Genomic DNA, 26,625 nt, shown 5'->3' with positions numbered 1-26,625 from the left:
AACCAAATTATCTTCAGTTCAGCTCAAGTCTCCATTTGGTAGCTAACTCTCCCCCAATTTCCCCCACTCCAGGGAAGGAAGAGAGAGCTACATTCCAGTTAATGGCTAGTGACAGGAAAAAAGACACTTGTTCTTATAAGATCCTCATCCCTTGCTACCTTATGAGAACTTCAAATTCTAGAGTGGAGTACATAAATACACACATGTGCTTGTGTATGTGTACACTGCCCCCCCAGCACACACACGGTGCTCCAAACAAACATGGGTTAGCTATAGATATACATGGCCATGGACAAAAATGTTATTATCAATTTGTAACAGTAATTTTAAGAGAATTCTTGGTTGTTTTGTTCTAAGGTTTACCAAAATGTCTTTTTATTAGGAATCAGAATATTTTCAATTTTATACTATCCATAATTTTAACTATAACCCATAGTAGTTGACTCAATAATATTAGAGACTCATGGAATCTACAGAATATCATATGTATCATACACACATATATATCACTAGGAAAAATAGTGTGATTTAGGAACATTGTGTGTTCGATGGAACATTGTTCCATGAGATGATAATAGGTCTCTCTCTCTCTCACACACACACTCCCACACACACACCCCCCCACACACACAGTGCAATGATTAAACAGGACTGGCTACATAATTTGCAGGGCCCTATGCAAAATGAAAACATGGATCCCTTTATTTAAAAATTAAGATGGCGATAGCAGAGCATTAAACCAAGCATGGGTCTCTTCTAAGCATGAGATCCTATGTGACTGCACAGGTTGCATGCCCCTGAAACCAACCCTGGTTAAATGATTTAAGAAATGCTGGGTTAAAAAAATGTTATACAGATTTTATTGCAACAGGACTTCTCAAGGCTTTTACATGCTGATGTGCATTATGAACCTTCAAGAAGTACATATACTGTAGACCAGTTCCCAAATATACTTGACCAAACTCTTTTGAATTATTATAAGGGTCATCTTGTAGGACCAGTGTTCTATAGAAGATTGTAAATTTCAGCTTAGGCTGAGCAGATAGGTTGTATCTGGTTTAATATCAATTTGTTAATCATAAGTCACATTTGGCATTTCCCCTATATTTGGAATAAGGTAACTAGAGATAACTATAGATGCAAATGGTGGGCTTCACTAAATCTACTCTCCAACTGTTTGGTCTTTTACTATTTGGAAGGTCAACTCAGTGGTCAAACAACCCAAGTGTTTTCTGGGCCACGGTACTAGAGATGGTCTGAGCCATCTTATTTTTTACCCTTTATCTTGTCAATTCAGAGGAAACAACATCCTTACTTACCATTACCCAGTTCCCAAGAAATGTTGTACTTTTTACTGGCGCTGTACTTCAACAGACTCAGGGCACTAGAACTGTTCCAGGAGTTATTGGGATTACGACGCAGTGCATTTAGAGCAAATATCAGGTGGAGTCCAGAGCAATCAGCAAAGTTATAAAGTTTGTCTAGAGACCTGGCTGGGAAGAAGCAGAGAAAGGCTTGTAACTTTCAAATCAACATCCCAACAAAAGGAAAATATTAGCTACTACAAAAAGCCTTTCTATGAGCTTCCTGCTAATAGGAATTACACAGAGGCTTCCAAAAGGGACTATTACCTTTTGGTTCAGGGTACATTTCAAGGTGATTTTCAAAAGCAGCACACACAACTCCAGATAAAGTTTGCAAATTGACAACCAAATCTAGTCTATAGTATATTTTATCTGTTAACAAAAAATTGAATTGTTAACATTTAGAAATGGGAGGATATCACAAACTAGCTAGATTTATAGTTTTTCTCAAAAAATCAGAAAATCTGGCACTGCTGGATCTATACTCCTTTATGAAATGATAGGAATATTGTCAGGAGACAAGGCCAGGAAACAATGACTGGCTGGGGAGTCAGAAAATAGCTCAACCTAGCAGCACTTCCAAAACAAATCTCACTCAATTTCACATTTCTAATATTTCTGAGAATGGAAATACCACAACTACTAATAGAAATATGTTCATTGTTAGGTTGATCCCAGATACCATGAATGCTATTTACCATATGTCCCATACCCATCCCATTCCTTCACGCCTATTGCCACCATTCTGGTTCTGGCTCTCATTTCCATTTGCATGAATTATTACAAGAATGTACTTGCCTGTCTGCCTCTAGATTCTTCCCAGATTGCCAGATTCATCTTCTCCCAATCAATTTCATTAGTTTCACTTATTCCTCAAAACCTTAGTGGATTTGCAAGACCTTTGTTTCCTTTAGTTCAAGGCCCCTACAACTCAACTATAATTTTTCCCCAACTTCAGGTCTCTCTATTACTGTCAAAGAATTCTTTGCAGGTGTTATCCAGTTCTATTTATTATAGAATCCCCTGCCCCACTGGCCTTTGCTCTGATTATTCTCATTCGTCACGCCTTTTCTTTCTCTTTTAAACATATCCAGATTTTACTTGTCCTTTTATACAGTGTTTCACAAAATATGGATGACATGATTTTAAGTGGTATACAGATTGAAAAAAAATTTTAGGTTAATAATTACGTACAGGAGTTCATATTATCTTAGTACTCATCATCCAAGTCCCTAGAGCAGGGTTTCTCAAATGGGATTCTGTGGAACACCATGTGGGGCTCTATAAGATATCATTAGGGGGGTCTGCAAAAGATGACACAGAGTGACCAAGGTGTCTCATAGCAGCTGTTATAGGTCTTTTAGTACTACGAAGCAGGACCATGATCATTTGGTTGAATCCATTATCAGTTTTTGAAGTGGGATACAGGGTTGTTGCCATTTTTATCTCCATACATGTACAAGAAAGTGTTTTTTAAGAAGCATCAAGAAAAAGGATGGAAATTGTCTCATTTTAGTTGAAAATAAAATCCATGGGAACTTAACTCACATTAAACCCAGAATCAAGTAACTAAGCAACAACAAACAGCATAGTTTCATATTAAAGAAATAAACTTAATTATTAAAAGAAAAGGAAATAAACTTAATTATTTATTTTTAGTTCCAAAATAGCAATTAAAATTAAAATGCATTTTTAGGCCTATTAAAGTGATCATCAAACCAACACATGTGTATACTGATCTTATAATTATCTACATAATCTGACCATGCCACTCAGTAAGAAAATCGTTTCTTTCAAAGTCTCATAGAAAATGTTTTCTTAGGCTATAATTTTATTCATATTGCTTTGACATATAGTTTTAGTAACTTTACTATTCAATACTGTTAATTTATTTTCATATTGAAAACCACATTAACATAAATTCATAAACCTTATTTAAATAACCTAACAAGCCTACCTTTAGAAAAATTATATCTCATTTTGGCTTAAACCAGTTAATTAACAAAAACATACTATGTTTGCCTTATAATTTTTCAAATTCATAAAAAGGAAAAAAAGGATTAATTTCAAGAACAAAAGTTAATTATTTGTTCTTTTCTTCTTTTCTAGAAAGGTTGTCTAAAAGGTCATTTTCAGTTTTAAATAGGAAGGAAAAAAAACTAAGCTTACAGCTTACCATATATCACGTACCATACCTCAACAGCATTTATATGATAGAAATTTGTGATAATGTTTTAGTCTTACTTGCGTAAGGCACCAAAAATCAAGTATAACATTTTAAAAAGAAAAATTGAAGTTTATTGTATCCATACCACTTTTTGGGGGAACCTACAAAAGAATAGGCTAAAATGTCAGTCAAACTAAACAGATTCTCAGGAAAGTATCACTCTATTTAAAAGAGTATTGGCAATTATTATTGGATTATAATATCTACAACTAAATGATTACACTGACATACCATGAGCTTTATATATAATTTTTATCCAGAAGTTCCCTGAGACTTGAGAATATTTCAAGTGTTTCTCTGATATAAAGTTTGAGAAGGCTGTCCTGGAGTTAAAGGATGCATAGGAAAATAAAAGTAATCCTAACAATAAAATATTCACTGTTGAGCTGAGAACTGACTTAAATATTCCTTCCACTTGGCAATGTCCTCACTAATCAAAGCAATGATGTTTTTAGTTTGTCCAATATAAGGCAAACTCAGTACAAATCTGTTGCAAAGCCAAGTTGCAAATGTGAGAAAAAGACACAGGGTTTCATGAGATCAATAAAATAATGTTTGATAATTGCTTAAATCACATGCAAATACACTAATAAGTAAGGATCTAGAAGAATTTTATCAGTTAACTGAACAAGAGAAAACTCACAAGAGTGATAATAAAACAGGTTGCTCAAAAAATAATTTTATTAAAAGATCATATGAGGTCTACTTTGATGTTTTTTAATACTTATGACTGTGACACAAAAGTTAAATTATTTTATCAGAAAAATACTCAATATTCAAATAAATATCATTTTGTTCATTCAAATTGTTCACAGTTGCAAAAACAGCTTATAATTTAAGTATAAAATGAAATACGCTTATTTTCATAATTTTTTGTTTTATTTATAAACTAAAACCCTAATCAAACTTTTGCATCAAAATTTCATATGAATGATATTCTTTTTAGGTAGATTACTCCCCTTTAAGTGGCCTTTTTCTAGACCTAATTGTCTCCATATGATGAGGATTATCTGTGTTTGTTTCATATGTAATAGAAAAACATATATCAAACACAAAAGCACATCAAACCTGTGATTTTATGGATTTGATGGTTTAAGACAAGGAAAATGGTATTTACCAAAAAAAGTCAGTATAAAGAAAAATGTGGAAAAATAACAATATAGACAGTTTATTAATATGGCAAAAATTGAGAACTAGAGAGCTAGAAGTTTGGGAAATACTTTGTGAAGGATAAAGTTTAAGTCCCGCCTTCTCCATGAAGCCATTCCTCAGTGAACTCACCAATCTGCCTACAGTGACCTCAGCCTTCTTTAAACTCAGGGTTTACACCATTTGTTGTCATCTGAGCGCCTTGTGACATTGTCTTACCTTGGGATTACCTCTTGATTTAGTCACTTCTCCAGAGTGAATGGCATGTTTACCCAGTTAAACTGTTAAGTTCCTTAAGGCTGGTACTGTATCTCATTATATCCTTCACAGCATCTATCAGAGAACAATTTCCTGCCTTAAAATCATGCTTAGGAGTTCACACAGCCCAAATCCTGTTTGTTGCATAAAAATGGTCTAGTAAGAAACTGAAAGTTCCCAATGAAAGATATGTATAATTATTATTATTGCTAGTTCAAGAAATATAACCTGAAGTTTATTTTAAAATGACATATATTTGAATATAGAGCATTCAGTAGGTGCTCAACAAATGTAATCTTCCTTGTAACATCTCCTGTCAGGTTCCATCCAAGCAAGCAGATACTTAAAGATGACTTCTACTCTCTCCACCAGAGGGTGCCAATGCCTTTATATCCTATAGTCAGGTTGTTTTGGCATCTCACAGGAACAGAACTTTAAGGAGTCTAGTCTAGCAGGCAATTAAAGATGAGGAGCTGGAGTCTTAGAGAGATGGAAAAGAGAGGCTTGGGAGTCATCTATATAGTGCTGAGAAAGTTGATGCTGTGAAAGTTCTTGAGAGTTTTGAAGGACAAAATGGTAGGACAAAACCTTAAGAAATGTCCACATATAAAGGTCAGGAAGAGAACCAGAAATGTAGAATTAAGGGACCCTAAAGAAGACAGTTTCAAGGAGGTGCTGGTCAGTTACAGTAGATGTTGGTGAGAAATTGAGGAGAAAAAGGAGAAAGAAGAAGTAAACTTATTATGGTTAATCAAAAAATGAGATTAGACTCTAGATTTAGGTTGGGGTGTGAACTTAAAGAATGAGTGGTAGAGAAAAAAGAATAGACTCTGGTACACTGAACTTACTTCTTGAAGTTCTGTGGCAACAAAAGGAAGAAAAGAAACAAAATAATGACTACAGTAGTACCAGAGATAGGTTAAAGTAAAAAAATCAAGAACCAAGACTGCAATCTGTCAAAACCCATTTTTTCAATGAGGCTAATCTCAGCTCTATATTACAAATGGATAAGGTCAATGAATTCACACTAAGATATAAATGATGGTCATTTTTCTCAGTTTCCTCAGCACTTGGCACTTTAAAAACAAAATAGACAAGCAACAATCCAAAGAACAAAAAATAGGGTTCCCATTAATCTGAGCAATGAGACGGCTGGAATTTCAAGTAGGATTCATTCATTTATTCAACAAATATTTACTGAGTACCTACTATATGCCAGGAAATATTATAGTCTCTAGGGTTATAGCCATGAACAAAACAGAAAATAGGTCCTTGCGCCATGGAGTTTACCTCTAACGTGGCGGTAGTGGGAGTTGATGGAGTCTGTAAAGCAGGGTAGGGGATAGTAGAACCACTGGGGGTGGTATGTTATTTTAAATAAGCCTCATTGATAAGATTAACATTTGAGCAGAGACCCAACGGAGGTTAGGGAGCAAGTCAAGGGGATAACTACGGAAAGAATTCCAGGCAGAGGGTATAGTAAAGGCAAAGGCCTGAGACAGGTAAGAGACTGATGATTGTGAAGTAGAGCAATGGGGCCATTATGGCTGCCCCAGAATGAACATAAGGGAGAGAAATAGGAGATGAGGTCAGAGTGGCAGCAGGGTCAGATTGTGTAGGGCCTTACTGGCCATGGTAAGGACCTTGGCTCTTATCTTAAATGACACAGAAAACCACTGGATGGTTTTGAACATGACCAGATTCACATTTCAAAAGCATCACCCTGGCTGCTGAGCCAAAAAGAGACTACAGGGTGAATAGAGGGCAAAGGGAGAGCGAGGAAATTCCTTGGGCATCTATAGTGATAATTCAGGCTAGAGATCACAGTGGCTTGGACCTGGGTGGTAGCAGCAGAGTGGTGGGAGTGGTTGGATTCCTGGGATGTTTTGGTTTTTTTTTTCTTTTTTTCTTTTTTGCGGTACGCGGGCCTCTCTCACTGTTGCGGCCTCTCCCGTTGCGGAGCACAGGCTCCGGACGCGCAGGCTCAGCAGCCACTGCCCATGGGCCCAGCCACTCTGCGGCATGTGGGATCCTCCCGGACCGGGGCACGAACCCGTATCCCCTGCATCGGCAGGCGGACTCTCAACCACTGCGCCACCAGGGAAGTCCCCTGGGATGTTTTAAAGGTAGAAGATTTGCTGAAGATTGGCTATGGGGTCTGAGGGGAAAAAAATAGTCAAGGAAAACTCAAGCTTTTGACTTGAGCAACAGAAAGATGAAGCTGACTTTTAAGAAAGAAGTGTAGAAGATTGGGAGATGGAAGGAGAGGAAGTCAAAGCTCAGAATTTTGGTTTTGGCTACATTAAGTGTGAGATGCCTAACCAACACATAAGTAAAGAATTTGAGTGATCAGAATATACAAATCCAGAGTTAAGGGGAGAAGTTTTGACTGAAGATATAAATCTGGTTAAGCAAAACATTTTGAAAGATTGGGAGACATACAGAACTATAAAGGAGGGAGAGTGGAACTGTCATAGGGATTTTCTGATTTCCAGATAACCAGTGTCCTCAAAGCAGCATATCCCAGCCCCTGTTAATTTTACAGGAACAATTAACATTTTCTTAATCTTATGTAAAGTGTTGTCTGAACAAATCTTATAGATGTGGCCTCATCCCTCACCTTCCTAACTGATAGCCACCTCTAAACTCCTCTTCTATAGAAATTATGGAGGCACAAGTGTCACCTGGGAATTAAATAGTGACTTGTTAAGTAATTTTGGTTTCCAATTTGTGCTTCCCCAGAATGCTGTCAAGATGAGGCATTAAAGTCTCTTCATAACTCAATACCTAGGAAAGCATCCCAAGTATTAACTCTATCCCAAACAGGCCCCTTTCCATTAAGTGCTTTTTTTCTTTGGAAGGGTTGGGTGGGGCAGGAGGCAGCTGCCTCAGAGGATGTCAAAGTATCAACTGAGCTCTGCTCAAGTATGTCCCATTTCTACATCTTGTTTTTCATGAGATTTGATAATCTGTTCATATTTTCATGGGCTCACAATTAGAATAAGCTGACACTACGCTGTTGAACTCAGCACCAATTTCCCCTTTTGAAGTTCAGTACTGTCCTCTAAGAGCTAAGAGTAAGAAACACATGTGTAAATCCTTAGCCACACAGAAAAAGCACTCTCCCTTCACGTGAAGTTTTCAAAAGAACAAATAGTTACCAAGGGGTATTTTTGTCCTTTTTGCCAATTTAGAAATGAATAAGACTGGACTGAGTCCTTAAAACAAGTAAACTATTTTTTCTGCCTGATACTTGCTTAGACTTGGCCAAAGAGTTTCTCAAACACTAGTGTGATGAACTTTGGGCCATGTTAGAACTCCTCGCCGTTCCTTGACAAACCACATTATTCCATGGCTCTCGTTGCTCTAAGCTTTTTATCTCTGCCTGGAATATCCTTGCTCCTCTTTTCTTCATTCTTCATAGCTTAGGCCTATGCCCTTCTCTGTGAGGTTTTCCCTGATTCTCCAAGGTAAGACACTGGGGCTCCCTCCTCTCATCTCTCCCAGTTCTTTACTGGCTCCTGTTACAGCAACAGACAACTATGCTATCATTGTTCAGCTCTGCGTCCCTCTCTAAAGGCAGACTGGAGCATTTGCCAAAGAGAAGGTACCATGTCTGCTTTTTTAGCATCCATTTCAGTATCCAATACCCAGTAAGCCTTAATAAATGTCTGACTCCTACAGGTGTTATTTAGGCCCATTCAATACCACTTGTAATCTGTCTGCACCCTATATATAACCCAACCTGAATTACCATTTTCATTGTAGCAAATTCCCTTGAGATTATGTCTATTACCACATGCTGTTGAAGGCATTCAAATACTCGTTGCCTTAAGTGTTCATTTTGGAATGAATAATATTGGGGAGTCATATGTTACTATTCAATAGAAACTGGAAGAACAGAGGAATTTCTAGTGGAGGCTAGGCAGACAGAGCCTGAAGGAAATGACAGTTGGAGACTGTTGTCTGCTGACTTTACTCCCCACAACTGGGCAGCAAGTATTTCTTTGAAGGGAAATCTGAGCAATTCATCTCCGTATCTATCACAAATAAGGAAAGAACAGAAAGCTAATGGCCAGGATTGCCAGGTTTAGCAAATACAAATACAAATAATGCTACTGCATTAATACAAGTATGTCCCATTAATATTTGGGACATACTTATGCTAAAAATTATTCATTGTTTATTTGAAATTCAAATTTAATTGGAGGTCCTATATTTTACCTGACAACTCTACTAAGGGCTGAGTCTTAGAGTAGAGGCACAGTTGTCAGGAGAGAAGTAAGTGGAATTGTCAAGAAGAGATAAGAGAAAGTCATAGAATGATCCAAGAATCAAGAAGAAAGAATAGCAATGAGATCCAATGAAGGTGATTTTCAAAATAATAAGGTAATATAATATCAAATCTTGAAAAGTAAAGAAGATACATAAAGGAAGATAAAGACTGAGAATTACTGCGGTGACTCCCAGACCAGAGATTTAAAAAGCTTCAAAAAGGAATGGACCCCAGTATCAAATGACACAGACACGCAGAGCACAGCTAAAATATTTGGGGGCAAGAGGGGCAAGTGAGATATGTCTAATTAGCTGTGGTACGGCATGCCTTGCCACAAGATGGCACTCATAGTTCCTCTTTTTCTGAGTTTCTATCAATAAATATTTTGCAAAATTTTTACTGTCGTAAAACAAAGAGAATATCTTATGTTTCAAAACTTACATATAACCTTCTGTTTCATGTTCTATTATTTTTCCACAGCTTATCATTGTTTTTCCCTTTAGAATATGAAGACATAATAAATGCTAGAATTGAATGGGGGTGGGGGAGGCATTAGAACCTGGAGGAAGGAACAAATGTAATGTTATAGCAGATACTCAGTGCAAAGCCTTAACAAAAGGACTGGTCATCAAACGAAGACTGATGAGCTTCAAGAAAACTAATACAGATAGAAATGGAAGCCAGATTGCTTAGTGTTGAGGACCGATAACGTGCTGAGAAAGTAGAGACTGTGTTTAGCACATCTGCTGGGAAACATAGGATGGAAGGCAGGTGGACTTTTTCCTTATAGGTAATTACTTTCCAAATCAGAGTTTGTTTGCCTTATTCATAAGTTTCAAATACTTGACCAAAATACCTATTAAATAGCAGTTGACCTCATATAATAATATCTCTACAAAAAAATGCATTTGTGTTGCAGAGATACATCTACTTAACTAAATAACCTCTTTGGTCCCCCAACATTATAGCACTTATTTCTTTTCAAAATAACTTCATATCTATTTGTCATATTATATTGCCCATAGAGTGAATGTTTGAATGGAGGCCTAGAGAGATCACAAGATTTGACTAACATTGCACAGAAACAGAACCATGGGCCAGTTTTCCGATGCCTAATTCTGTACCCCTTCTATTGAATTATTCTTCCTGTCACTCAATTTCTATTTCAAGTTTTCAACTTACCTAATTTTATTTTTCTGGCATGCATAAAATGAAAATGGCTCTTTGAAATTACCCTGTTTTGAATATTTCCCATGCTATACCAGATATGTAGCAGTTAAAAATTACCTATCTTCAGAATAGTATGGGAAAATATGTTCATTATCATCTCTGATTTTTTACAAAACTGAGTATAACCTTGAGCTGAAATTTAAAGAAGAACTTATAACTTAATGTACCATTGAAGAGGTAAAATCCTGTGCCTGTTGGTTCAGGTGTATACTTTTGCTAGAATACAGTCCTACCAAACAATCCAAAACAGTTTTCCTTTCAGCCAATAAACCAATCATTAGCTATTTGTTTTTATCTTTTTTTGATCATCAAAGTGAAAACATTATTTGTATCTAAATCTGTTTGAACCCTTTAGACATAAAGAAGAGTGAAATGAAGACAACTTTAGCTTTGTTTCTACCATTCACCTCCCCCACCTCAAACATAAAAAAGGGTGGAGGAGCTTCTATAGCTAGTTCACCAATAATTCCATATAAGCCAAACAAAAGAAAACTTCAAACTTGCTTTGTGGCTAGGCCTCCATGGAGGTGCAGCCTTCTTATTCAGTTGGAAAGAATAAAGGGTATTTTTGAATTCACAAGTGTCTGAAAACATCATGTCTGCAAAGTGTGGTTGGCATTTTTATGCATTTAAAAGAGTCCAATGAAGCCCAGCTCCTTACAAATTCCTACAAATAATGAAGAATGGGAAATGGTTTCTGCCACTCGGGGGTCAGAGTGGTGGTATTGCTCCAACCAACTGTACAAAGGAGACCTGTCATTTATAGATAGCTCCAAAGTCTTGCATTAGCAAGAACACCATGAAGACTGGCTCTTACCCAAAGAGTTTACTCAGAGAGACATTTAATATGGAGTAAATACAGCCTCAAAGAGAACAGCTTTGAAGAAGGGCTTTGAAAAGGTCGGAAGAAGATGAAATGAGGAATGTTGTTACTTAGTGCCTGTATTAAACAAATGGTTGCCTTAGCTCTTCTCCAGCACATCTCAAAATGTGGCAAAGTAATAATGACATGCTCACTTCACAGACAAAAAAATAACTTGGAATGGGAAATTTTTCGTTAGGATGGGCCCTCAAGCCACTGGGTTGTTCTCAAAGTGTGTGAATGTTCTATTTCCATCAGCCTGGAGACTCTTCCTCTCTCAGGGGCATATCTACCGCTCCACGAACAGCCCAGGATAGTTTGGAAGTCAGATGTTCTCCCCTAACTGTTATACCAGTTAAGTTTGGAAACCTTATTTTCCCTAATCCTTATACCATGTCCTATCTCCTCAGGCCTTTGCTTTAGGAAGAAAGTAACCAATCACTGCTACCATGACAGCAGACAGCACTCTAGGTGTTAACTATTTTGGAGTCACAGGCACCTTCTATTATAAAATCAACTGGCTAGTGGTATTCAATAAAATTTTTAGTTATCCAGAACATCACTCCCTACAACCGATTTTTTTCCTGCTGCTATTCATCTCTAGTCTTTGTACATATAAATGCATTCATCCATTTGACAAATATTGCTGAGTACCTGTTATGTGCCAGATATTGTTCTAGACAATGGGTTTATAGCAATCATTAAGACAGACAAGGTCCCTGCTTTCAGGGACCTTATTTCCTAAATAAGTAGGAAAGGAAGAGTAGGAGTGAGGAGGTGATAAGCAATAATAAGATAAATTCGGATGGTGGTAAGTCCTATGAAGAAAAGAAATCAGGTTAATGTAATGGAGACTGGGTGGAAAACTATTTTGTTTGAGTAGTCAGAGACTGCTGCCCTGAGGTGAGGTGCTGAAGTGTCACACTGCTAAATCTTGAAGAAGTTATATGTGAGGGATCTCAAGAATTGTAAAGTTTTTTATAACTCCTAAGTATTTTTGTGTGTTTTTCTAAGATCAAGACAATTATGAAGGTATAATTATCAAAATCAGGAAATTTTCACTAAAATAACCAATAATAATCAAAATCAGAAGATAACATTAACAAAAATTAGATAACAACATTATTATCCAATTTATAGACCTAAATTTTGCTAATGGCCCCCCAAAAATGTCCTTTATAGAAATTTTATTGATCCAGCCCAGGATCACAGATTTCATTTAATTTTCACATCTCTTTAGTTTCCTTTAATCTGGAACTGTTCCCCATCTTTTCTTTGTCTTTCACAACATTGACATTTTAAAAACTACTGGCCATTTGTTCTGTAGTATTTAAGTTGGGTTTATCTGATGTTTCCTTGAGATTAGATTCATGTTATGCAGGTTATAAAAAGTTTGTCCTTTCAATGTAGAATATCAGTTGTTTTGTTGCTAATATGCAAGGCGGATGGGATAAAAAAACGTATCTTTTGCTAGGGAGAGATCAATGTATGTTTATCCTTCAGATGGCAGCAAAGATGTCAATTCTAAAAATAGAAGTATAATGTGGACAAATCCTATGAATTAGATGCAAATGCAGGAAGGCTTTCCTCACTTGTTCAAAACCCTGAATACAGAGCTTTAGGAAAATCTCAAGAGTCACTAAAAAATTAAGGAAGAATGAGGTGGAAAACAGAATGTGAGTTATTAATAAGAACAAAGATACGTTTACAAACTTCAAACAAATAAAAACTGTGACTGAATATAAATCTATACAGTTTAAATAAAATAAACTAAATACTTAGGTAAATAAATAAGTGCTTTTACATAGGTAATGTGAAAAGGAATTGTTAAGCATTTATGAAATTGAAATTTGTGTAGACCACCCAGTGGCAATCACAAAGTCTCCACTGTAGTGTAGCTTTCCTTCAGTTGTAGTGTAGTATAGTTTATTTTGCCACAAATACTAACTAAAAGCAAACAAACAAGAAAGGTGTGGTTGGGTAGTTTGTCACTAGGAATGATGGAGAAGGAAAAGACTGGAAAATCCGAAGTCTGTATAGAAAATATAAGGAATGAGTGGTAGAGACTGAGCAAGAAGTACTGTCACATGAATTTAGCTATTAGACCACTGCATCATAAGGGCCTTGAGGGCATGGACTAGGATTGTTCTCTGGTTATAGTTCTCTTTATCAATGCCTATCTTAAAATATGGTATCCAGAAATTAAATTAAAACTCTGCATATGACCTAGCACATACAACAGGACTGCTGCTTCCCTTTTTATTTCTACACCTCTATTCTATTAGTGCCTAAGTTACCATCGAACCTAATCTGTGAAATTTTAGAGATGAAGCAGAACCAAGACTGTGATTTAGTTCAGTTTCCTCAGTTTTCCAATGAGAAGAATGAAGTGATTAAAGTTAACTGACTTGCCCAAAATTATCCAACAGTAATACTACTAGTGAGCAAACAGTTCAGGTTTGGAACCTCAGAAGATGTCATGAAGAAGCCACTACCAAAATAACACCACCCAGGGAGCACAGGGAACAAAAGCACTGGACTTGGAGTCAGAAAACTTGTATTTGAATCCCTGTCTCTTACTTTCTATGAGACCATGGGCAATCACTACAACTATCTGTAAAAATGGAATGATAAGACCTGCCACAGAAAAATGCCACATATACTCAATGCAAAAAAATAATTTGTAAAAAACATTAAATATTAAAGCTATTGGGATGTATTATTATAATGATGGTCTCATAGCCACAATTTGGTTAAAAAAATGTAATGTTTTTCAAGTAAGTAGATGGTTGTGGGGATATCCCTAATCCCCATGCTTCAGGAAAGATGTTGCATACATTTAAATCTGACTTTAAAGAATCTTAATTTTTAAACTTTTGATTATGGAAAATTTCAAACATATACAAAGTGAATAGAATATCACAAATCCCCATGTATTTTTCACACAGCATCAATATCTTTAAAATTCTGCCATTCTTTTTTTTTTACTGTGGTAATATACACAAAACATAAAATTTACCATTTTAACCATTTTTAAGTGTACAGTTCAGTGGCAATAAGCACATTCACATATTGTGTCTGCCATTCTTATGTTACCTAAACCTGCACCTACTCCTCACCTATTCACTCCATGATATGAGAATCTCACGTTTTAAATCAACATCTAACACTTCAATTTCTGTCCAAAATCACATGCAATTTTTTGCTGTAATCCTCAGTTCCCCTTCATGAGTATCATAACACCTCTCTCTCAAAACTGCTGTGAAGTTTAAAGGATGCACTGTACTATCACATAGCAGGCACTCAATAACTTAGTTCACTTGCCCACACCATTCATACGGTATGACTGATCCTAGCGATGCTGTACTGCTAACATAATGGATTCCATTTCACTGGTGTGATAACTCTCAAGTTTTATTTGGAATATTTTCTTGATATTTCTTCATTGTTCCCTTGTACCCTGTCTAGGTGGGATATATAAACCTAATTAAGTTTCCAATATGATAATTGTCTCTGTAGAAAAGTGATGAAGAAGTTCTTTATATCTTGGTGATAGTATTTAATTATAAGAGTAATAAAATAAGCTCCAGTAGCATAAATGAGGAGTTTCTCAACTCAGTGCAGTAAATTATTCAAGTGTATTGATGAGAAAATCAAAAACACCGCTGCTTTCCCTTTAATGACTGAGTCACTGTGGAAGACACAGGAAAGCGTTGTCTCCCATTTTCTGGGTCACAGCTCTGACGAGGCTCTCCCATCTCTGACAGGTTCTTCTCAGCCTCACTTTATCTTTCTGCATACTAAATGGGGAGATATTCTAAGAACTACTCCTCAACCTTGAGTTCTTTTACAAGCTCCAACAGATGACTCAGTTACATGGCTTCAGTCTACAGCTCTATATAAGCAGTTCTAAAATGAACATCTCTAGCCCACAATTCTCTGACTCCAAGAATCTTCTGAACTCATTATCATCCCCCACCCCCTAAACTCTTTTTTCCCTCCCAGAAATCCTGTTTCTGTCAATGGTACCATCACTCTCCTGGTCATCCTGTCTTAAACAAAAGCCTCATCCTTCCATTTTTTAAATCCCTATCTCCTATACTCAATTCAATTCCAAAGAAGAGTGATTCTTCCTTAGAAATATCTTTTAGTTGCTCCACACTTTTCCCAACTCCACTAATTGCAAACATTACAACTTCACAACCTAATTAATACAATAGCTCAATCATATATGATTTCTAGCATATAATGCTCAATCAAGAAATCAGAATTCTGAACTCTTCTAGAAATCAATCACGCTTCAGCAACCCTTCAACTAACACTTAGGAGAGTTTAAAAAGACATAAATCCTTTTTCTGAGCCAGATAAGATGAAGTTCTCTTTATTGGTAAAGCATGTTACTTTATAACTAGGTCTGAAAAATGCAAACATCTGATAATCTTCAGAGAAATCACACTAACAAAATCTGAGTGCAATCTAGGCCCTCTTAAATACAGCTCACATTTCCCTAATTTTACAGTCTCTATATAAAAACCTATATTCCCATCATTACACTTAGAGAGCCCTTCAAAGGTGCCATAAAGTTCCAGTCTTGATAATCTCCAATTAGCGTCCTAGTTACATAGCTCTGAAGTTCCAGTTTACTAGCTTAACATGTAAGCTAGAGCTTATCTTAACTGCAAGCATTTACCTCTAATGACTGGTTTCCATTCCAAGCCCCCAGCTATACAAAACAGCTAACTTCCAGATTTTAGTTTTCTGCTTAGTTTTTCTCAGGCAGTTTAGTACAGTCCAAACATCTACCTTCCCAGGTGGCTCTTCTATCAGATAATACCCCAATTGACATTCACTCACTGGTGCTCTGGGGCTCAAAGTTTTTATAATATGCATGCACAGATACAATTACAAATACACATTATAGTCCCATTTGTTTAGTAAAATCTTAGACATAACCTTAGTGTCTATTCATAAGTGGGTAGGAGAGTGGGTGAGTATATAGATGTAACAAAATTACCATGAGTTGTTACTTGTTGAAATTGAGTGATGGTTTCATTATACAAGTCTCTCTGCTTTTTTGCATATGTTTAAATTCTTTCCATAAAATTTTTTTAAATTAATGTATAAGCCTACTATGAATATAATGTAACACTGGAAACAATTAATTGGTTTATCTGTACTCACAGAAATAGAGCTATGATACACTAAGTGAAAAAGAACAAGTTAATAAACAATAAGTATACTATGGCTCCTTTTTAGGATTTTGAAAGCTCTCTGTATGTTTATGAGTATATATATTTGCATATCCACAGATAAAGGTCTGAAAAGAGACCCATCAAACTAACAGATAACCCTAGGAATTAGGAGGGATAAGAGTGGATGATCATGTCTTACTCTATAGACTGCAATAAGGTTTGAATTTTTACCAGCATCAGTAAATTTGAAAAATAAAGAAAATAATAATAGTAATAATAATATTAACAACTAAAATCTTTAGTGCTACAGGGACCTAGAGGCTTATATTCTTGGGAGTATTAAATACTGAGGAATACTAGAGGTATACAACTATACTTCAAAGCATGCAACATATTGAAGGTAAAATCCAATCCGTTTATCTGACCTACTCTCTCAAGGCACTGACTTTAATTAAATGCTTTCCCTACCAACCTTATCTGGGACTGCCTTCTGTTACTTCCCGGCAAGGTTTTACTTACTTCTTTGATTTTCCCTTGTTACAGTCAGAACAGATGGAGGAAAGCCATAAAAGATTTTTTTGCTCTTTAGTCTGGTCCAAATTCATAATTTTCTTCAAAATCATGATCGGAGTCGATTTCCATGGCAACCAGTAGCTACTAACTTTGTGCTTGGCCCAAAAACGCTACTATTCCTTCTCTACTTTTAACTCAGGGATCTGCACCTCTCCTTGTTTTTGTACCTACTAATTCTTATAAACTTCAGGTCCTAGTTTCCCTGCCTTCCACTATCTCTCCACCCATGTCTGGGTCTAGTGCTTTCCTCTATCAAAGTACTTGTCATATACTAAAATTGTTTATTTACTGCCTCCCCTGTAAGACTGTAAGAGAGCTGCAACCAGGGGTAGATCCAGGTTTCATGGATTCTGAAACTAATGCAACTTAGGGAGGCTTCTTTAAGAGAAGGAAATAAATTATAAATACAAAATATACAAAATTATGTATAAATATGTATATTATTTAGAATGAGAAAAGAAATCACAACAGATTATTGAGGCTTTAGAGCTTAAGATCCCTCTCTTCTGAGACTTCTTTAGGCAATTTACTAGAAATGCTTACTTAGAAATGCATCCTGATTGCAACCTGGCTTTCCTTTCCCATTACTGGTACTCACACACTAACAGGTGATGGATCTTAAAGTCTAAGCTTCAGTAACTTCACCATAAATTTATGTCTGGCTTCACTGCTGAATTCTCAGCAATCTGCTTAGTGTCCTATACATATTAGGTCTTCAAAAATAAAACTATGATGCATGAAAGCAGGATGGATGTATTAATCCTTCTTTTACCAAATACCTTTTACAAACCCTTCTACTACTTTTAAGAGAAAAGCCTACTGTAAAAATCTAGCCCTTGCCTTCCTCTCCAATAGCCTCTTGAACACCTCTTTTCTTTACCTTATATGTCTAGCCACTCTGGCTTTCTCTCATCACCTCAGGACCTGTCTGTCTAGATCCTTCTTCTTATTCTCCTATCTCAGTTCAGATATTACTTCCAGCCTAGATTAAATCTCCCAGTCATCTCATTCATAATATTCCCTACTTCTTCAAAACACTTTTCACAGTTTAATTAAAGAGTTGTGTAAAAAGTAGTTTAATATCTATTTTGCTCCTGGAATGAAAACTTCATGAAGGTAGCAGTCATAGTTTGCCTATTTATTCATTGTTTCCCCAGCTTACCACAATGCTGTGTACAGAGTAGGTGCTCAATAAATATTTGTAGAATGAAAGAAAAAAATGAATGAATGATGATGAATGTCCAAGAGAATATAACTCTCAGTATATATTGAAGAAAATGTGGTGTTTAAGATCAAAGACATCCACTGGCCAAAAGGAGCAATGAAATGTCTGTAACATATACACACACATATATAAAATAGATAAACAACAAGGACCTACTGTATAGCATAGGGAATTATTTCAATAACTAGTAATAACCTATAATGGAAAAGAATATATATATACACATATATAAACACAGATATGTGTGTAACTGAATCACTTTGTTATACACCCTAAACAGAATATTGTAAATTAACTGTACTTCAATTTAAAATGGTTAAAAAGATTGAGTAATAATAGTTAACATTTCTTGCTTTCTGTATGCTAAGCTTTGTAGTAAACTCTTTTTTTTTTTTTTTCTTTTGCGGTACGCGGGCCTCTCACTGTTGTGGCCTCTCCCGTTGAGGAGCACAGGCTCCAGACGCACAGGCCCAGCGTCCATGGCTCACGGGCCTAGCCGTTCCGCAGCATGTGGGATCTTCCCAGACCAGGGCATGAACTCGTGTCCCCTGCATCGGCACCACCAGGGAAGCCCTGTAGTAAACTCTTTATATGTAGTTATTTCATTTGGTCCTCAAAACAACCTTATAAAGAAGTAAATTTTAGAATCAGCTTGTTAATTTCTATAAAAGATCCCACTGGATTTTGATTGGGACTGCATTCTACAGATCACTCTAAAGATTAGATTGCCATCTTAACAATAATGAGTATTGCAAACCATGAACACAAAAAATATCTCCATTTATTCAGGTATTTTAAAAGGTACTTGAGCAGTTTTGTATTTTTCAGCATGCAAATCTTACACATGCTTCCATGGCGTGGCTATGTAAACACATATTTTGCTAGAGTTGTACCTAATAGTTACATGGTTTGGGGTGCTACTATAAGTGACATTATTTTTAAATTTCAATTTCCAATTGTTCATGTTAGAATATAGAAATACAAATTTTTTTATATCAACCTTGTATCTTGCTACCTTGCTAAACATACTTATCAGTTCCAGTGATGTCTTTGTAGATTATTTGAAAGTTTCTATACAATCATGTTGTCTGTGAATAGAGATAATTTTACTCAACCTTTCCAAACTGGATTCCTTTCTTATTTTAAATTTTTATTTTACATTGGAATATAGTTGATTAACAATGTTTTGTTAGTTTCAGGTATACAGCAGAGTGATTCAGTTATGCATATACATGTATCTATTCTTTTTCAAATTCTTTTCCCGTTTACGTTATGATAAAATACTTAGCAGAGTTCCCTGTGCTATACAGTAGGTCCTTGTTGGTTATCTATTTAAAAAAATAGCAATGTGTACATGTGAATACCAAAGTCCCAATCTATCCCACCCCCCATCCTTCCCCCCATAACCGTAAGTTCATTCTCTGAGTCTGTCAGTGTGTTTCTGTTTTGTAAATAAGTTCGTTTGTATCATTTTTTTAAGATTCCATATATAAACAATATCATAAGATATTTGTCTTTCTCTGTCTGACTTACTTCACTTAGTATGAAAATCTCCAGGTCCATTCATGTTGCTGCAAATGGCATTATTTCATTCTTTTTAATGGCTCAGTAATATTCCATTGTATATATACACATCTTCTTTATCCACTCATCTTTCAATGGACATTTAGGTTGCTTCCATGTCTTGGCTATTGTAAACAGCGGTGCAATGAACACTGGGGTGCATGTATCCTTTCAAACCCTGTTTTTCTCCAGATATATGCCCAGGGGTGGGATTGCTGGATCATATGGTAGCTATATTTTTAGTTTCTTAAGAAATCTCCATACTGTACTCCGTAGTGGCTGTACCAATTTACATTCCCACCCACAGTATAGGAGGGTTCTCTTTTCTCCACACCCTCTCCAGCATTTATTGTTTGTAGACTTTTTGATGATGGCTATCCTGACTGGTGTGAGGTGATATCTCATAGTTTTGATTTGCATATCTCTAATAATTAGCAATGTTGAGCATTTTTTCATGTGCCTCTAGGCCATCTGTATGTCTTCTTTGGAGAAAGGTCTATTTAGGTCTTCTGCCCATTTTTTGATTTTTTTTTTTATATTGAGCCACATGAGCTGTTTTTAAATTTAGGAGACTAATCCCTTGTTGGTCACATTGTTTGCAAATATTTTCTCCCATTCTGTGTGTTGTCTTTTCATTTTGTTTATGGTTTCCTTTGTTGTGCAAAACCTTTTGAGTTTATTTAGGTCCCATTTGTTTATTTTTCTTTTTATTCCCATTACTCTAGGAGGTGGATCCAAAAGGATATTTCTCCATTTTATGTCAAAGAGTGTTCTGCCTATATTTTCCTCTAAGAGTTTTATAGTATCCAGTCTTACGTTTAGGTCTTTAATCCTTTTTGAGTTTATTTTTGTGTATGGTGTTAAAGAATGTTCTAATTTCATTTTTTGGCATGTAGCTGTCCAGTTTTCCCAGCACAATTTATTGAAGAGACTTTGTTGTACATTAATTGACCACAGATGCATGTGTTTCCTTCTGGGTTTTCTATCCTGTACCATTGATCCATATTTCTGTTTTTGTGCAAGTACCATACTGTTCTGATTACTGTTGCTTTGTAGTATAGTCTGGAGTCAGCAAGCCTGATTCCTCCCACTCCAGCTTTCTTTTTCAAGATGGCTTTGTTTATTCAAGGTCTTTTGTGTCTCCATACAAATTTTAAGATTTTCTGTTCTAGTTCTGTGAAAAAGGCTGTTGGTAATTTGACAGGGATTGCTTTGAATCTGTAGATTGCCTTGTGTAATATAGTCATTTTGACAATACTGATCCTTCCAGCCCAAGAACATGGTATATCTTTCCATCTGCTTGTGTCATCTTCAATTTCTTTCATCAGTGTCTTATAGCTTTTGGAGTACAGGTCTCTTGCATCCTTAGGCAGATTTATCCCTAGGTATTTTATTCTTTTTGATGAAATGGTAAATGGGATTGTTTCCTTAATCTCTCTTCCTGATCTTTTGTTGTTTTTGCATAGAAATGTAACACATCTCTGTGTACTTATTTTATATCCTGCATTTTACCAAATTCATTGATGAGCTCTAGCTGTTTTCTGGTAGCATCTTTAGGATTTTCAATGTATAGTATCATGTCATCTGCAAACAGTGACAGTTTTACTTCTTCTTTTCCAGTTTGGATTCCTTTTATTTCCTTTTCTTCTCTGACTTCCATGGCTAGGACTTCCAAAACTATGTTGAATAAAAGTGACGAGAGTAGACATCCTTGTCTTGTTCCTGATCTTAGAGGAAATGCTTTCAGCTTTTCACTGTTGAGTATGATGTTAGCTGTTGATTTGTCATATATGGCCTTTATTATGTTGAGGTACATTCACTCTATGCACACTTTCTGGAGAGTTTTTATTGTAAATGGATGTTGAATTTTGTCAGAAGCTTTTTCTGCATCTATTGAGATGATCATATTATTTTTATTCTTCAGTTTGTTGATTTGGTATATCACACTGATTGATTTGTGGACATTGAGAAATCCTTGCATCCCTGCAATAAATCCTACTTGATCAAGGTGTATGATCCTTTTAATGTAATGTTGGATTCATTTTGCTAGTAATTTGTTGAGAATTTTTATGTATATGTTCATCAGTGATATTGGCTTATAAGTTCCTTTTTCCTGGTATTTTTGTCTGGTTTTGCTATCAGAGTGATGGTGGCCTCATAGAATGAATTTGGGAATGTTCCTTTCTCTGCAATTTTTTGGAATGGTTTCTGAAGGATAGGTATTAACCCTTCTCTAACTGTTTGATAGAATTTGCCTGTGAAGCCATCTGGTCCTTGACTTTTGTTTGTTGAGAGTTTTAAAATCACAGTTTCAATTTCAGAACTTGTGATTGGTCTGTTCATATTATCTATTTCTTCCTGGTTCAGTCTTGGGCGATTGTATCTTTCTAAGAATTTGTCCATTTCTTCTGGGTTGTCCATTTTATTGACATATAGTTACTTATAGTAGTGTCTTATGATCCTTTGTATTTCTGTGGTTCTGTTGGAACTTCTCCTTTTTCATTTCTGATTTTATTGATTAGAGCCCTCTTTCTTCTTTTCATGGTGAGTCTGGCTAATGGTTTATCAATTTTGTTTACCTTTTCAAAGAACCAGCTTTTAGTTTCCTTAATCTTTTCTATTGTTTTTAAATCTCTATTTCATTTATTTCTGCTCTGATCTTTATGATTTCATTCCATCTACTAACTTCGGGTTTTGTTTGTTCTTCTTCCTCTTGTTGTTTGAGATTTTTCTTGTTTCCTGAGGTAAGATTGTATTTCTATAAACTTCCCTCTTACAGCTGCTTTTGTGGTATCCCATAGGTTTTGGATCCTTGTTTTTTTTCATTTTCATATGTCTCTAGGTATTTTTTGAATTCCTCTTCTATTTCTTCCGGATCCATTGGTTGCTTAGTAGCATATTGTTTAGCCTCCATGTGTTTGTGTATTTTACAGGTTTTTTTCTTGAGTTGATCTCTAATCTCATAGTGTTGTGGTTGGAAAAGATGCTTGATATGATTTCACTTTTCTTAAATTTACTGAGACTTGCTTTGTGGCCCACCATGTGATCAATCCTGGAGAATGTTCCATGTGCACTTGAGAAGAATGCATATTCTGGGGCTTTTGGATGGAATGCTTTATAAATATCAATAAGTCCATCTGGTCTATTGTGTCTTTTAAGGCCTGTGTTTCCTTACTGATTTTCTATTGGGATGACGTGTCCATTGATGAGAGTGGGTGTGTTAAATCCCCCACTATTACTGTGTTACTGTCAATTTCTCCTTTTATGGCTTTTAGCCTTCATCTTATATATGAGGTGCTCCTATGGTGTGTCCATATATATTCACAATTGTTACATCTTCTTGGATTGATTCCTTGATCATTATGTAGTGTCCTTATTTGTCTCTTGTAACAGTCTTAATTTTAAAGTCTATTTTGTGTGATATGAGTATTGCTACTCCAGCTTTCTTTTGATTTCCATTTACATGGAATACATTTTTCTATCCCCTCATTTTCAGTCTGTATGTGTCCCTAGATCTGAAGTGGGTCTCTTATAGACAGCATATATACAGGTCTTGTTTTTGTTTCCATTCAGCCAGTCTATGTCTTTTGGTTGCAGAATTTAATCCATTTATGATTAAGGTAATTATCAATATGTATGTTCTTATTGCCAGTTTGTTAATTGTTTTGGCTTTGTTTTTGAAGGTGTTTTTTCTTCCCTTCCTCTTTTGTTCTCTTCTCTTGTGATTCGATGACTAACTTCAGTGTTGTCTTTGGACTCCTTTTTCTTTTTTGTGTGTATATCCGTTTTATACTATTGGTTTGTGGTTACCATGAGGTTTTGATATAGCAACCTATATGTAAACAAGATTGTTTTAAGTTGTTTTTCTTTTAATTTCAAATGTATTTCCAATATCCTGTATTTATGCTCTTCTCTTCTCACAATTGCTGGTTTTATACCATATTAGTGTTCAGATAATTTCCTACCTTTACTGTATGTTTGCCTTTACCAGTAAGCTTTCCCATTTTTAAGTTTCTTTCTTTTTTTAACATCTTTATTGGAGTATAATTGCTTTACAATGGTGTGTTAGTTTCTGCTTTATAACAAAGTGAATCAGTTATGCATATACATATGTTCCCATATCTCTTCCCTCTTGCGTCTCCCACCCTTCCACCCTCCCTATCCCACCCCTCTAGGTGGTCATAAAGCACCAAGTGGATCTCCCTGTGCTATGCGGCTGCTTCCCACTAGCTATTTTACGTTTGGTAGTGTATATATGTCCATGCCACTCTCTCACTTTGTCACACCTTACCCTTCCCTCTCCCCATATCCTCAAGTCCATTCTCTAGTAGGTCTGTGTCTTTATTCCCGTCTTGCCCCTAGCTTCTTCATGACCTTTTTTTTTTTCTTAGATTCCATATATATGTGTTAGCATACGGTATTTGTCTTTCTCTTTCTGACTTACTTCACTCTGTATGACAGACTCTAGGTCCATCCATCTCATTACAAATAACTCAATTTCGTTTCTTTTTATGGCTGAGTAACATTCCATTGTATATGTGTGCCACATCTTCTTTATCCATTCATCTGTTGATGGACACTTAGGTTGCTTCCATGTCCTGGCTATTGTAAATAGAGCTGCAATGAATGTTGTGGTACATGACTCTTTTTGAATTATGGTTTTCTCAGGGTATATGCCCAGTAGTGGGATTGCTGGGTCGTATGGTAGTTCTATTTGTAGTTTTTTAAGGAACCTCCATACTGTTCTCCATAGTGGCTGTATCAATTTACATTCCCATCAACAGTGCAAGAGGGTTCCCTTTTCTCCACACCCTCTCCAGCATTTATTGTTTCTAGATTTTTTGATGATGGCCATTGTGACCGGTGTGAGATGATATCTCATTGTAGTTTTGATTTGCATTTCTCTAATGATTAATGATGCTGAGCATTCTTTCATGTATTTGTTGGCAATCTGTATATCTTCTTTAGAGAAATGTCTATTTAGGTCTTCTGCCCATTTTTGGGTTGGGTTGTTTGTTTTTTTGATATCGAGCTGCATGAGCTGCTTGTAAATTTTGGAGATTAATCCTTTGTCAGTTGCTTAGTTTGCAAATATTTTCTCCCATTCTGAGGGTTGTCTTTTTGTCTTGTTTATGGTTTCCTTTGTTGTGCAAAAGCTTTTAAGTTTCATTAGGTCCCACTTGTTTATTTTTTTTTTATTTCCATTTCTCTAGGAGGTGGGTCAGAAAGGATCTTGCTGTGATTTATGTCATAGAGTGTTCTGTCTATGTTTTCCTCTAAGAGTTTGATAGTGTCTGGCCTTACATTTAGGTCTTTAATCCATTGTTGTTTCTGGTTACGGCCTTTTCTTTTCCGCCTAGAGAAGTTCCTTAAGCATTTGTTGCCAAGCTGGTCTGGTGGTGCTGAATTCTCTTAACTTTTGTATGTCTGTTAAGCTTTTGATTTCTCTGTGAAATCTGAATGAGAGCCTTGCTGAGTAGAGTATTCTTGGTTGTAGATTCTTTCCTTTCATCACTTTAAGTATATCGTGCCACTCCCTTCTGGCCTGCAGAGTTTCTGCTGAAAAACCAGCTGATAACCTTATGGGAGTTGCCTTGTATGTTCTTTGTTGTTCTTCCCTTGTTGCTTTTAATATTTTTTCTTTGTCTTTAGTTTTTGTCAGTTTGATTACTATGTCTCTCAGTGTGTTCCTCCTTGGGTTTGTCCTGTATGGTACTCTCTGTGCTTCCTGGACTTGGGTGACTATTTTCTTTCCCATGTTAGGAAAGTTTTCAACTAGTATCTCTTCAAATATTTTTTCAGGTCTTTTCTCTCTCTCTTCCCCTGCTGGGACCCCTATAATGTGAAAGTTGGTGCATTTAATGTTGTCCCAGAGGTCTCTTAGGTGGTCCTAATTTCTTTCATTCTTTTTTCTTTATTCTGTTCTGTGGCAGTGATTTCTATCATTCTGTATTCCAGCTCACTTATCCATTTTTCTGCCTCAGTTATCCTGCTATTGATTCCTTTTAGTGTATTTTTCATTTCAGTTATTGTATTTTTCATCTCTGTTTGTTTGTTCTTTAGTTCTTCTAGGCCTTTGTTAAACATTTCTTGTATCTTCTTGGTCTGTGCCTCCATTCTTTTTCCGAGATTTTGGACCATCTTTGCTATGACTACTCTGAATTCTTTTTCAGGTAGATTGCCTATCTCCACTTCACTTAGTTGTTCTTCTGGGGTTTTATCTTTTTTTTTTTTTTTTTTATTAATTAATTAATTTATTTATTTATTTATTTTTGCTGTGTTGGGTCTTCGTTTCTGTGCTAGGGCTTTCTCTAGTTGTGGCAAGCGGGGGCCACTCTTCATCGCAGTGCGCGGGCCTCTTACTGTCGCGGCCTCTCTTGTTGCGGAGCACAGGCTCCAGACGCGCAGGCTCAGTCGTTGTGGCTCACGGGCCTAGTTGCTCCGCGGCATGTGGGATCCTCCCAGCCCAGGGCTCGAACCCGTGTCCCCTGCATTAGCAGGCAGATTCTCAACCACTGCGCCACCAGGGAAGCCCTGGGGTTTTATCTTGTTCCTTCATCTGGGACATATTCCTCTATCATGTCATTTTGTCTAACTTTCTGTGATTGTAGTTTCCATTCCACAGGCTGCAGGGTTGTAGTTCTTCTTGCTTCTGCTGTCAGCCCCCTGGTGCTTGAGGCTGTCTAAGAGGCCTGTCCAGGCTTCC

General features: G+C 36.3%; 1 protein-coding gene across 4 annotated transcripts in view; it reads right to left on the bottom strand.

Moving 5' to 3' along the window:
• HPSE2 (heparanase 2 (inactive)) overlaps positions 1 to 26,625 on the bottom strand; it is a gene marked incomplete at its 3' end in the record, with an annotated part of 577,025 nt that overhangs the window by 253,564 nt on the left and 296,836 nt on the right. For 2 of the 4 annotated variants that reach the window (XM_081247709.1, XM_081247710.1), the window contains exon 4: positions 1,320 to 1,493. The exons of the other annotated variants lie outside the window; for them this stretch is intronic. In XM_081247709.1, coding sequence (XP_081103835.1) covers positions 1,320 to 1,493 — 174 coding nt within the window. The remainder of the gene's footprint in view (positions 1 to 1,319; positions 1,494 to 26,625) is intronic. 4 annotated transcript variants of the gene reach the window in all.

The sequence above is a fragment of the Mesoplodon bidens genome (genome assembly GCF_964165515.1).
Source record: "Mesoplodon bidens genome assembly, chromosome: 1".
Lineage (NCBI taxonomy): Eukaryota > Metazoa > Chordata > Mammalia > Artiodactyla > Ziphiidae > Mesoplodon > Mesoplodon bidens.
Note: the sequence above shows the minus strand (reverse complement) of the source record. Positions and strands in the feature narration are given on the sequence as shown.